The sequence below is a fragment of the Prinia subflava genome, chromosome 3, assembly GCF_021018805.1.
Source record: "Prinia subflava isolate CZ2003 ecotype Zambia chromosome 3, Cam_Psub_1.2, whole genome shotgun sequence".
NCBI lineage: Eukaryota > Metazoa > Chordata > Aves > Passeriformes > Cisticolidae > Prinia > Prinia subflava.
This window is the reverse complement of record NC_086249.1, coordinates 9,168,377-9,181,153: the sequence shown is the minus strand read 5'-3', so window position 1 is coordinate 9,181,153 and position 12,777 is coordinate 9,168,377. Positions and strand designations below refer to the sequence as shown.

General features: G+C 38.9%; 1 protein-coding gene across 5 annotated transcripts in view; it reads left to right on the top strand.

The window, feature by feature from the left end:
* USP25 (ubiquitin specific peptidase 25) overlaps positions 1 to 8,174 on the top strand; it is an 88,996-nt gene extending 80,822 nt beyond the window's left edge. For all 5 annotated transcript variants that reach the window (XM_063393890.1, XM_063393888.1, XM_063393889.1 and 2 more), the window contains 4 exons: positions 1,534 to 1,613; positions 6,140 to 6,263; positions 6,939 to 7,134; positions 7,579 to 8,174. In XM_063393890.1, the coding sequence (XP_063249960.1) occupies positions 1,534 to 1,613; positions 6,140 to 6,263; positions 6,939 to 7,134; positions 7,579 to 7,751 (573 nt within the window). In that variant the 3' untranslated portion in view covers positions 7,752 to 8,174. The remainder of the gene's footprint in view (positions 1 to 1,533; positions 1,614 to 6,139; positions 6,264 to 6,938; positions 7,135 to 7,578) is intronic.
* Positions 8,175 to 12,777: the final 4,603 nt, after the last annotated feature.

Genomic DNA, 12,777 nt, shown 5'->3' with positions numbered 1-12,777 from the left:
AAATTTTGTAATTTATCACCACATGAGCCACATGGCTTTTTCCAGACAGGCACAACTGGCAGGGAAGGAGGAGAGTGGGCTGTGCCCATCCTTGCTCATCTTGAGAGCTGCATAGCAGGCACAGTCTCATTTGGGCTTTTTCCTCCAGCTGTCTCTGCAGCCATTCCCATTTCCTTATGAGCAGCAGATTCTTTTCTTTGCCAAGACCATGCATAACCAGCTTATGCATTTAATTTTTCCTCCTGTGTTGTTTAGAAAAACTTGGAGGGAAAGTGAGAGTGAATCTTGGACATTAAATAATCGTGACTAATAGTTGCTAAAATAGTTCATCTCACATTTAAAGCTAAGCCTGTAGCTGATTTTCCAGCATCAGTTTCAAGTCTGGGTAATAGTGTTCATTAAGACCTCTTAGCAGTGGGTATTTATGTCCTGGGCAGATTCCAGTGCACTGCCCATTACCTCCTTGTTGTGCAGGTGGATTCAAACAATTTGATCAGGAGGATAATGGGAGTAATCTTTCTCTCACAAATCCAATGAAAAATATTTTAGTTGTCCCTTTTCTTTACCAAGTTTAGGACCTACAGTAGATGCTAGTGCATTACTGTGTGCCTCCCTAGTCACTGATAGGGAAGGATCCTCAGAGTGGCATTTTAGTTCCATTTTCTTGGTTGTGCAAGGCTCAGTGTTTTACCATTTTCTGATTGATGCTGCACAGAGACAACAAACAATTCTGGACTTAGCTCTAAGAGTGGGGAGTGGAGGTATCTTCTGTTCCTCTGCAGAAAAGTGCCCCTTTTTTAGCTCCTGCAATAGGTACTTTGGGGTTTCTCCATAGATTGTGTCAGTCCTGTATGGTGAGTTGACATTTTGTGAATGCTTTCTCAAGCTCTTTCTGTTGACTCTGCTAGTAGCTGTGTTTTATGGTGTGCTGTCCTCTATTTTATCTTTAATGAAAGTCAGCAGTTAACCCTCTGTAGAGAAAAGTGCCTTTCTCACCTGGAGCATTTACCTATAAAATGAACCAGGAGTCACTTGGTATAAATGGTGATGCAGTAAGATAAATATTCTGCTCCAGCACCAATATCTCATCTGAGTTGCATTTGGGTTTTTTTTAGCACTTCCCATGTAAAGTGTTGAGACTTTTTCTGTGTCATTCTTGTCTTGAAAATTAAGCTTAATATCTGGCATATGAAAAAGCTTTCCAGCACTTTCTGGGTAATGTAGGGAAGAAAAAACAAGATCCTGTATAATTTTACCTGTGGTTCTCCAAAGACGCTTTGTGTTCCTTTCAAATGGTCATGGGTTCTGTAAGAATAATCTCACCTGGAAATGTTTAAGACATTTAAGACTTTTCTTTTTATTGAGGGAGGGTGGATTCAGGTGGACTTTCCACATATACAAGCCTGCTGGCGTCCTCAGTACTGACTTTGATTATTGGACATTAAATTTAAGTTGGGGGCGGTGTGTGTTTAAAAAAATAAATTATATTTCATTTTTGTGGATGAAGTTCTATTTACCCTTTCTTACATGCAGAGATGGCATCAAGACTATAGACATTTCAGGGAAACAACCATGTTTCTCATGGTAGGATTGGAGTATTTCCAAAAAAAGAGGTAAGTGGTAGTATAGAACTCAAATGTAGTAGAATGATGTGAGGGCAAAATGTAATATTGATAAGTAAAGGTATTTTTTAAAATAAGAAGTGTTTAATGTATTCTTCATTTCAGATAAGCATTTATTCAGTCTACTAAAATCTTCAGTCTTGTGTCTTCCTATTCTAAATTTCCATTTCCAATCTCTGTCAAGCCATGAGTTCTTTTCAGAGCACTGTCCACATGCACCGCTCTTCTTCTTTCTATTCTTAAGTGCTCTGAGTATCACTCAGCCATGAAAATCCTCTTCCTCTGGCACCACCCGGGCACAGACATTTATCTGCTTTCATCAGCAGACGTAGTTAGTCATGTCCATGTCTTTCCTGCTTTTTGATAGTTCTTCCCACTGAAACAGTTTTACCTTCTTCAGGAGTCTGAGCCAAAACTCTGCCTACGGTGGGCTCTAAAGGTCAGGAAAACAGAACATATTTGAGAAAAACTATCATGCATAGCTGTCATAGTTGTAGCTGATTGTCCTTAACTCCATGGTGATTCATTCCCTTCTCTTTCTGAACCGAGTCAGAAATTGTGGCTGTATAAAATGGGTGACATTTATGTTCTTAATTCAAAACAGCTCAATTTTATTCTGATCTACATGCAACAAGAATGGTGATTACAGTATAAATATAGTCAATCACTGATTTTTCACATATAAAACAATAGGTAGGAAATTTATAGCAGGAGTCAAATATAATTCTTTGTCTTTGTGTTGTGTAGTAAATTGCACCATATTTCTCATCTTGTAGCTTCCCAAAGAAGAAAAGCCCCAAAAAATAAAGGAAAATTGATTGCAAAAGACACAGCCTTGCCTTTGTGACATGACATGTCTTTTTATACTGGCTAACACAATGAGCCCAGAGTCTTGGGTTGTCTTTAGGTTACCACCATGTAATAAACAGTACATTTACTAATAATTTAAATTGAAATATGCTACATAATAGTTATCTTAAACAGTTTGTCTACAAAAGTTAGTCAGGAGATTGCCTGGCTTATCTGAAAACTAAACACCCTGGTGTTGCTGCATTCCTTAAAGAGGCAAAAATGTCAGAGGCATTGGAGTGGTTTATAGGAACCCCTTCATGCACTCTCTAAGATTGCAGGCAGGGGTGAAACATCTTTAAATTCCTTCGCACTAGGACTCCAGAGTGGCACCTTCAGTTGTAAAATACCAATGATTTCAATAAATTCCTTCTTGCCATATCATATTCTGGTTATGCTGTGGAGGAGAGAGGGAAGCAAAGGTTTCTGCTGTGTGCTAAACTAAGTTCTCCATTATTTACAATAAACTACAGAATTAGGACGAGCTGTTTGTTAGAAGGCATCTTCTTAATTTAGAAAACAAGCCTATTATCACCAATCTTACACTCTTAATAGGAATCGGAAATAAAAAGTACAATTTCAGAAGCACTTCACGAAATGTTTGATACAAAGACAGTAGGACTAAGTATAGTAATGGATGAGTGAAATCTGGGTATCCAGTGACCTGCTCCAAAGACAACTTCTGCAAATACCTACTTGTGTTTGAGCTTCAGGTTCCCAAAGGGCTCAAACTTACTGAGGTTCCCACCTTGCACGCCTGAGAGAGCAATGGTACCATCCTCATGCTGGAAACGAGACTATGCTGATCCCTGTCAGTTCATTTAATGCTAAAGTCATAAAAACATAACTTTAAAATATTCATGAAAGGATAGACTTTCATAATAGAAATATGATCTTCATTTGTAGGACTGTTTTGAGGCTTTTTTTTTCACTGCAAACCCACCTCTCTGTTGACAAGCTTTTCTCTTAGCTTCAATAACACTAAGTGATAACCTAGCAGCACTTGATGTCTTGATGGATCCAAAAGTCGACTTTTATTCAGGCAGTATTTATTTCTTGAATTGTAATGTGTTGAACAAACACAAAGACCAACATTAAAGTAGTTTGTATCTTTATCAGGCCTACTTTCAGTGGTCACTCATGATCCCTGATGGTGGGTGACAAGGCCCACTTTCCAGTGCAGGTGGAGAATTAAGGGGTCTTTCAGGGAAATCTTCTCTGACTGTAGTGTGGAGTAGTAACCTGCTCTGGCTGAGACAAACACAGCCAGCTAATGAGCCTTGGTACGAGTTTTGCCTGCAGCTCACTCTTGTGGTAGCAACTTAAAAGTGAACAAACTGCATGCTTTACCAGTTGCCTTTTAAGTTTCTTAGAAAGCCAATATAGGTTTTAGGTTTTGATTGAAATGCCCTTTTCAAAGCAGTGCTAAAATTTTGCCATTCTGTGTCTTCTGCATCTTTTCCAAAGCCTTGACCTAGTGAGCTCCCGAGTTTTGTGAGCAGCTTCAGTGATTTTAGGCTTAGGCTGCACAGGCTTGAGCTTACAGGCAGTCCACCTGTGAGAAGGCAGAAAGCAAACCGTGTCCTGGGCTGCATCCAAAGCCCCGTGGGCAGCAGGGCAGGGAGGGGATTCTGCCCCTCTGCTGAGACCCCACCTGCAGGGCTGCATCCAGCTCTGGGGGCCAGCACAGCAAGGACAGGGACCTGCTGGAGCCAGGCCAGAGGAGGCACCAAGGGGATCAGAGGGATGGAGCACCTGCCCAACTAAGACAGGAGGAGAAAGTTGGGGCTGTTCAGCATGAAAGAAGAGAAGGTTGTGTGGAAACCTGAAAGCAACCTTTGAGTATCTGAAAGGAGCCTACAAGAAAGATGGAGAGAGACATCTTACAAGAGTGTGGAGTGACAGGACAAGGGGGAATGGCTTCAAACTGACAGAGAGGAGGTTTGGATTAGTTATCAGGAAGAAATTATTTACAGTCAGGATGGTGAAGCACTGGAACAGGATGCCCAGAGAAGCTGTGGCTGCCCCATCCCTGGAAGTGTTCAAGGCCAGGTTGGATGGGGTGTTGTCCAACCTGGTTTGGTGGAAGGTCCCTGCCCATGGCACAGGAGTTGGAACCAAATGACCTTCAGGGCTCCTTTCCAACCCAGGCCACTCTGTGACTATGGATCTGATTGCTAATTTTACTGTAGTCCCATTCCTCAGACTCAAGATATTTAAGGAGTCTGAGCTTGGATATACAGTCATAATAATCTAAAATAACTTACCTTGGTGTTAAATGGCACCACAGTTGTTTCAGGAAAGGGTTGCACACAAGTGAGGGAAGGAGCAAGAAGAGGGTGACTGAAAATAATGCCACTACCACCACTGAGTTTTAATTTGCCTCAACAGAGCTGTTGACACTCTAGCTTCAACCTGCAGTTTGACAAATACCTGACTTAAGAAGAGAAGGAGAGGGTCCTCCTCCTCTGGCTTTATAACCAGCATTTTCAATTCTTGTAATCGTTTTTTCTTCCCTTTTCCTCCTACATTAAGTTTTCAGCTGTCTGGTCAGTTTTCTTGGTCACCATTGGTATGAAGAGTTTTCATGGCTAGGAAAAATGGATTTCAAGTAGCCTTTTCCCTTATTTCTATACTGTCACATTGGGAGGTATTACCTTATGTCTTGAGTCTTTTACTTTGAAAAACTCTTGACTTATATTTAGGTATGCTCTGTATGTGCACATAATTTTTAGCCTTTTTTAGTAGCTTGGTAGTTTGATTTTGGTCGTTTCAACTTGACCCATGAGCTCATACTCCCATCAGGAGGGAGTGCACATTTTCATGTTCCTTTAACCAATCCATTAGGAAATTTCTCTTCCTAGCTTTTTTTTTTATTTAAATAAAAACGAGATATCAAACTGCCATCTTTTTAGGGTAGCTGCCAGAACTGCTTTCAGTGCTTGTCTGTCATAACTGGGTCTTTGTCAATCAGAGAATTAACCATTTCAGGTGTTTGCAGGAGGTGGTGTGAGGGGAGATTGTTCATTTGTGCATGAAAGGATCTCTGTCAATTATTTCCTGATAGGTTCTTGGGTACTCTCTTATTCCATCTCTACCAATTAGCCTTCCATTTATCTTCTGCATTCAGAATAAAGACAGAAATGTCAACAGTCTAACAGCACTTCTGCTTCTGAAATGCTGTGATGGCTTCTTCCATCACAGTAGGTTTCAAGTAACTTAGAAGAACTTACAGTTAGCGAAGCTTAAAAATTCACAATTTTTGTTTTAGAAATAAGGTGACAGCTTTAAATGTTATTTGCTGAGATGTAGAATGCTATCAAGACATTCATGGCAATGGAAGCTCAAACCCAATGTGACATAAATGCGGTCAGGAAAAATTAAATTTTCATGGATACTCAAGGAATGATACCCGTTGGTTTCAGTGAGCTTTGGATCAGACTTTGTGTGTACTGATCTAACCTAATAATGAAATAATTTGTCCTAATGTATGTAAAAGACAAAATTGTATGGTTTAAAAAAACCCCAAAACTGTGGAGAGATTGGTGGGAAGGGGTGGACTTGCCATCCAGCAAGTGGAGTTACCTGTTCTTTGAGGAACACAGTAGTTACCTTGAAGCGGGTGGTACATGGATGTTGCCCCTAATGCTTTTGTTTCTTCACTTCAGTTACATGGAAGCCTTGCTCTACCTTATCTATGCTTACCAGAATAACAAAGAACTCTTGTCCAAAGGCCCATACAGAGGGCACGACGAAGAGCTGATATCTCACTACAGACGAGAGTGCTTGCTAGTAAGTGAAGGAGGAACTGAATGTCTCAAAATGTTGAGTTTGCTGCTTTGCTCTAGTAAAATTAATTAATAGAAAAGTGTTGCTGTCATGTACAACAATGCCAAAACCTCCCTGCATAAGCAGTTTAATACTGAGGCTTGTAAGGGGGAAAAAAAGCAAAAGTAAAAAAGAAAACATTATTCCCCCCTGTTTATGAATAGCCAATCATTTTCTTTGTGATTCTAGTGGGCTCAGTGCTGTCATGTCTGGGCTAGGTGGGAGCAGTGTAGGTGAGCAGATTCACCCTGCTGCTGTGGTTTTATGGGGAGACATATATTGGGCAAGGCATCAGCAATGATGCCTTGCCTGAAACAAGGGATTTTTTTCCTTGTTATGTCACTTTTAACAATAGTGAAAAAATAAAAGCGGGCAATATAATCTCAGTCTTAACAAAACGGCTGCAAAATTGGAGTTGGCAGGTATGAAATGAAGTGGCTTGAGGAACAGCACAAGTTCAAGTGGATTAGTAGAGCATATGCATCAAGGAGTAAATGTTAAAACACAGCTGTGGTTAATACAAATTGCCAGGTAATTCTGTAGGAAGACTGTGCTTTAAAACAAACTGAGAATGATGCATAGAAGACTGTGAAATGCAGTGTACTTAAAGCCTTTCCTTTTTTGTGGTGGTTTCTGAAGAAACTAAACGAACATGCTGCAGCACTGTTTGAATCAGGAGATGATCAGGAAGTCAATAATGGCCTGATCATAATGAACGAGCTTATTGTCCCGTGTTTGCCATTACTACTGGTGGATGAAATGGAAGAGAAGGATATTGTTGCTGTGGAAGATATGAGAAACCGTTGGTGTTCCTATCTTGGACAAGAAATGGAACGTAAGTCATTTATCATTAAGGTAAAAGCCCTTGTGAACCTTTTTTATAAGTATGATGTTTTCAATGTCTGGAATTAAACTTGGATCTTTTGTGCCTTAGTAATTTTTTTGTGCTACCCTGACTTTTGAATAATTGTGTATACATTTAAATAAAAAGTTTTTCCATATGTTGCACTGGGATATCAGGCTGTAAAGGAAACATGCTTTTTGAATGGAAAGACATTTGTGGTGTTAGACCATCTAAAGGGGAATTTATATCAACATCTTACCAGGAATTGGTATGTCCTAGTTATTGCTGGTAGGGCTAAAGAATCTGAACTATTCCAAGTGAAACTCTTCCTCTTCTACCCACTATTTGAAACAAAATGTCAACACTGGGCAGAAAAAGGACAATTCTACATGCAGACATAAATGCTTATGTTTGTTTTTCTGGTTTGATTTGCAGCCAACTTGCAAGAAAAACTGACAGATTTCCTGCCAAAACTGCTAGATTGTTCTACAGAGATTAAAGGTTTCAATGACCCGCCAAAGCTACCCTCCTATTCCACACATGAACTGTGTGAAAGATACGCCCGAATCATGTTGTCACTCAGTCGAACTCCAGCCGATGGAAGATAAATTCTGCAGACCTTCCTAAGCACATTGTATAAACTTTTTTAGTTCTTAAACCTTGCCTTCCTGTCACAGGGTTTGCTTGTTGCTGCTATAGTTTTTAACTTTTTTATTTTAATAACTGCAAAAGAGAGATGACTGTACAAACTTTAGCCAGACTGCAAACGATTAAAGCTGAGAATCGCATGGCACTCAGTTGTTTCAACCAGAATTGATGCAACATGCAAGTCTGATCATTATGGCAAAACTGCTTTTTTGCCATTATCTGTTACAGTATTACTTTGCTTTTACCTTAAGATCCTTTACTTTATCAACAGCTGTCTGGATCATTTTGTGACTGCAACTACTTTAAGTGTCCAGTGCTGTGTAAATACATGGTACTTGGTAGCTTGTAAATGAAAAGAAAGAATAAAGTTTTATTTATGGCTACTTCTGTGTTTGCAAGCAGATACCTTGTATATTATTGTAAAATACGGGTATTTTTAGAAGAGATACAGTATATTGATGGGTTAATCAATTTTATAGACAAGGTTCTTCAGGATTCATGGCCAGTTTCCTTTCAGGTACTTGGAGATTACTGTATGTGAATATATTGAAAAACTGTCACAGTATTATACACAATGGTGTTTTGTATATTCTTCACTGGTCTGTATGATACTGCACCCGAGCACTTTAGTGTGCGTGTGAATGGCCATGCCAAGTCTTTTCTAATAGCAGGGACTGGCTTTTGAAGCAAAACAATAATGGCACCTTCCTTCTATTCTCAGAAAAAAATTGAAGTAAAAAAAATTAAAAGTATTTTCAGTATAAATATATTACACCCTCTAATCAAAACTTCTGAAAATTTATTTAAGTAGAAAAAATAAAGGTTTTAAAAAACTGAATTTATGAAGCTTAAGGATTTAATCCATTTTAATTGCTTTTTGAGTCATGTAAGTGACCAGAAATAAAATCTTAATTTTAATTCTTTACTTAAAATGGGTTGCTATTGTTGCAACAGAATATCTCAAAAATCTTTTCTCTGTCCTAATTAAATTTCTATTGGAAGTAAAAGAACATATCTATTGGGCTTGTTTTGTAGAACTGAAATACTGTCTGGTTTTAATGAAGAAACTTAATTATTTTGTGGAAAAAGAGATTTAATGCGTCCTTAGGTAATGCTGTTACCTGACACTATTTTGATTCCTTCTCTTTTTAGAGAACGTTTTGTGTTAGATCAGTAAAATATGTGAATATTTATTTGTATGTTTTTATTGGAGCGACACAACTTTTCCTTACAGGCTTTCAAGGGATGTTTGAATATCTATCTGCTAATAAAAGGCCACAGAGGGAAGGGAAGGAGTGATGAACTTCAGACCACCTAGAAATGCAGTGGGAGAAATGTGGGCATCTCATGTGCAAGAGGCAGCAGAGTTCAATCTTAGCACATAAAGGTCTGAGAATTTGTTCACTCTGGAGAGACACTGGACCACAATGTACAGGAGGATCACAGGAGAATGTGGCCTTCAATTCAAAATCTGTCCAGGGCTGTTCTCCACTCCTCTTTTCAGTATTGCAGTGCTTTATCTTTTTCAAACCACCCATTTATTTTATCAAATTCTTTTTATAAAAAAAGAATATTGACCTTTTACAAGTGAAATACTGCACAGGAGCATTATTCTAGGTTCTGAGACTGTTGATGTGTGAAATATCCCTCTTAAAGAAAAAAGGTGGGCTTACTATGAAATGGGAGAGGATACATTTTAAAAGCTTTTACATTTTGCACCTGTTTCACTTTGATTTGAAGAGTATGCCTACTTAGCACTGTATTTTTAAACAAGGTTTTGAACAGATCAGACTTCCAACTTTTTTAGTCATAGTAAAAAAGAATTAGATGTGAAAGAGCAACTTAATTTTGTTATGGCTTACAGGTTCTGAGTTTGAGTGTTTGTGGAATCTTAAGGAAAGCTCCCCTCTTACCCCAAAGGAGCTAGTTACTCTCTGGTCATCTGTTTAATCTGTCACAACACATGGAGAAAGGCACTCTTTCTAAGGTAATAAGAGAAATAAATTATTTAATTTGGGAAGAGTATCGAAGATATTTAAATTAAAAGGAAGCAAGGAAGGATGAGACTTGGCTTTTGTTTTGGTTTTTTTGTACTCAGTTTCTGAGTTTCCATTGAAGTTCATAGTACTGAAGATAAATTCCTTTGCAAAGATAAATTTTTGAGTTGAATTGAGAAGACAGAAGAGCAGAAATAAATATATATGTATTTTGCTATTTTAATATATTTTAAATATTGGAGTTTAAACCTTCAGTGAAATCATTAATGATTACATTAATGTGAAATCATTAATGGTTACATTTATTTTCTCTTAAAAGCCTTGCTTTTCTCACTGCAGTAAGGCAGTTGATAGCTTGGATTCACAATGCCCAGCACAAAACCTCTACAAGTAAATGTAATATAGTAAAGTATCCAGTCCATTTCACTACCTGATAATCTGTGACTGAATTATGTGAGGAGGTACAGTCTCTTCATGATGGGGGGTTATGAAGGGTTTCATCAGGGGCTTTTTTCAGTTAACAGAACACAAAAAGATTAAGGAAATGTAACCAAAATTAATTTACAAAATCACCTGTGCCATTAAGTGAAAGGTGAGGGTTTTTCCAGATGTTGCTTCAGTGAGAAAGAGCTTGAACTTACCCTCTTTCAGGTAATTGCCTTTTTTTTTATCTCTCCCAAACATGTCTGCGTTTTAGCTGCCCAATCCTATTGCTTTACTTGAAGTGATATTTTGGTATTTTGGTGCAAGAATCCTGTTATTTCCAGTTCAAGCTCCCATAGCAGCTCTGTCAGTCTCAGCCCAGCAGAAAGCAGTGGGCAGCAGCAGAACTGAGCTGAACAAATGAGGAGGGTGGATGGGGTCAGTTTGTACTTAGATGTGGGATATTTGGAATCACACCAGACACACACAAGAACTTTATCTTCGCTAGTGAGTCAGTGCTGCTTTGTGGACAGTCTGTGCTTTACTGCAGGGAACAGCTTTGCTTGGGAAAACCTGAAGTATGAGCAGAGCCAAAAATGCACGCTTTGTGTTCAAGCATTAACATACTAAAATTTCATACTATCTGCATTAAGTATCTTTCAGGTTATTTTTAGGCTACTCCCGTGAAGATTGCAGCTCCCAAAAGGAACTGGGTACCAGCAGTAGCTCACAGGAGACAGCTGGATACTGTCCAAGAAACGTAAAGGTTCACAAAGAGAGACAATGGTTGCTGCCCATAGTCTTCATTTTGTCACGTTGCCTTCTCTCAATCTCCAGTGAGTCCAGATGTCTGTGGGAGGCCTTATATAAGCACAAGGTAAAGAATTTTGATGGAACAATGCACCACTCTAGGTCTGCAGTGAGTCACCTCATCTGTGCAGCATTTTTCAACATAAATGTGTGTTTAAAAAAAAAATATTCTAGGTTTGAGTCTATAAGAGTGCAAGAAAAGCGAGGATCAGTCTTGGCAGTGAGAGGAAAGTGGCTGCATCTTTCTCTTTTCTGGTGAGGACAATAATGCAGATATGAAAATGCTCTTATCTAAAGAGGTTCTTTTAGCAAAATGCAGTAGGTAGAATTCCAAAGGAGAGTGATTCAAGTGAAAACAATTATTTTTCATGTGCTTGAGATACAGTTTTTGTTTATGTACCATGTCCTTGAAGATTTTCTGAAGTCCTGATCTGAGTGGTAAGTTATTAACTGGAAACTCTTTTAACTCCTGAAGAGCATTTTATAGGCAAGAATCAGCAGGACATTCTGCTTGGTTCTGCATTTCTAGTTTCATTCTCATCCATATGGAGGCAAAGCCTCTGCACTTTTGCAGACCTGTCTGTTGCACATGTGTGCTTCAGCTTTATTGTCATGCCCTTAAAATGTTGGACTTGTCTGTGGAATGTTCTCAGTTATGAATTTCAAATCTTTGCCATAAGTAGCAGGAAAGGACTCATGCTCTCAAAAACTGTTTTGTGAGGTAGCACTTGGAAAGAACAGCTTGACTTGCTTTCTGGTGGTTGGGATCAATGCATAGGGAAATGCATTGTGAGAAAGGCTTGTTTTCAGGATGATGGTCACAGGATGGATTCATCATGAATGTTAGGATATGGCCATTCTTCATCACTTTCTTCATATCTAAGTACTTCTTAAATAAAGTTTGGGCTCCATGGATCATTCTTTCACTTTTTATTTCCCCCTCCCCTGTTGTTCCCAAGTGATGTGACTTGAATATTCACTTTTCAGGCTCTGTAGTTGGTTAAGTCTTTGATTCACCATCAGCTTGAACCTAACCACTGTGCCTTCACCCCCAGGATACAGAACCAGGATTCCTCTGCTTCCATCTGATTAGTGTGGGCTTCTGTTTCTGCCTTGCTTTTCCTGGAAATGCCTGTACAGGATCTGCAGGTCATCTAACACCATCCACACACATATTGTCTGGCAGCTCAGCATTTGAGAGCCTGAAAGAGGGAACTTATGGATAGTTTGCCAAAGCTAACTAAACTGCAGAGTTTTTCTGTACCATGTCTTGGCATATCAAGGGAAAAAAAAAAAAAAAGAAAACCAAAAAGGAAATAATTTGTTGAATTTGTTGGAGCCTGACTTAACTGAGCACTTCAGGAGTGTGAGGGGTGTCTTGTGCATTGTATCTCAGCACTATTCTGGTTTATGAAGGTTGGAGAGGCTATTCCTCTTGTGCAATAATATTCAGTTTACTCTGATCTTTATACTTTGTCTTGAAGTATTGAAACTGCATTCAAACATAACTTCTGGCCAAAAGCAGCTTTTCCTGCTGTGCTGATTTCAGTCAGTAACTCTGCAGTCTTGCCCATGTCTGTGTTTTGTGACTGGGTGTTGCCTATCAGTGTTCAGGACTGTATCTGCTTTGCTACCTGTGTTGCAGTTCCCTGGATCCATTTGTACCTTGTGGATGTACAGACAATACAGGAAGGGCAGTAATTCCTGTAGATATTCTTCAAGAAACAAAATTTGCATTTCATCTGTGACCTTTATT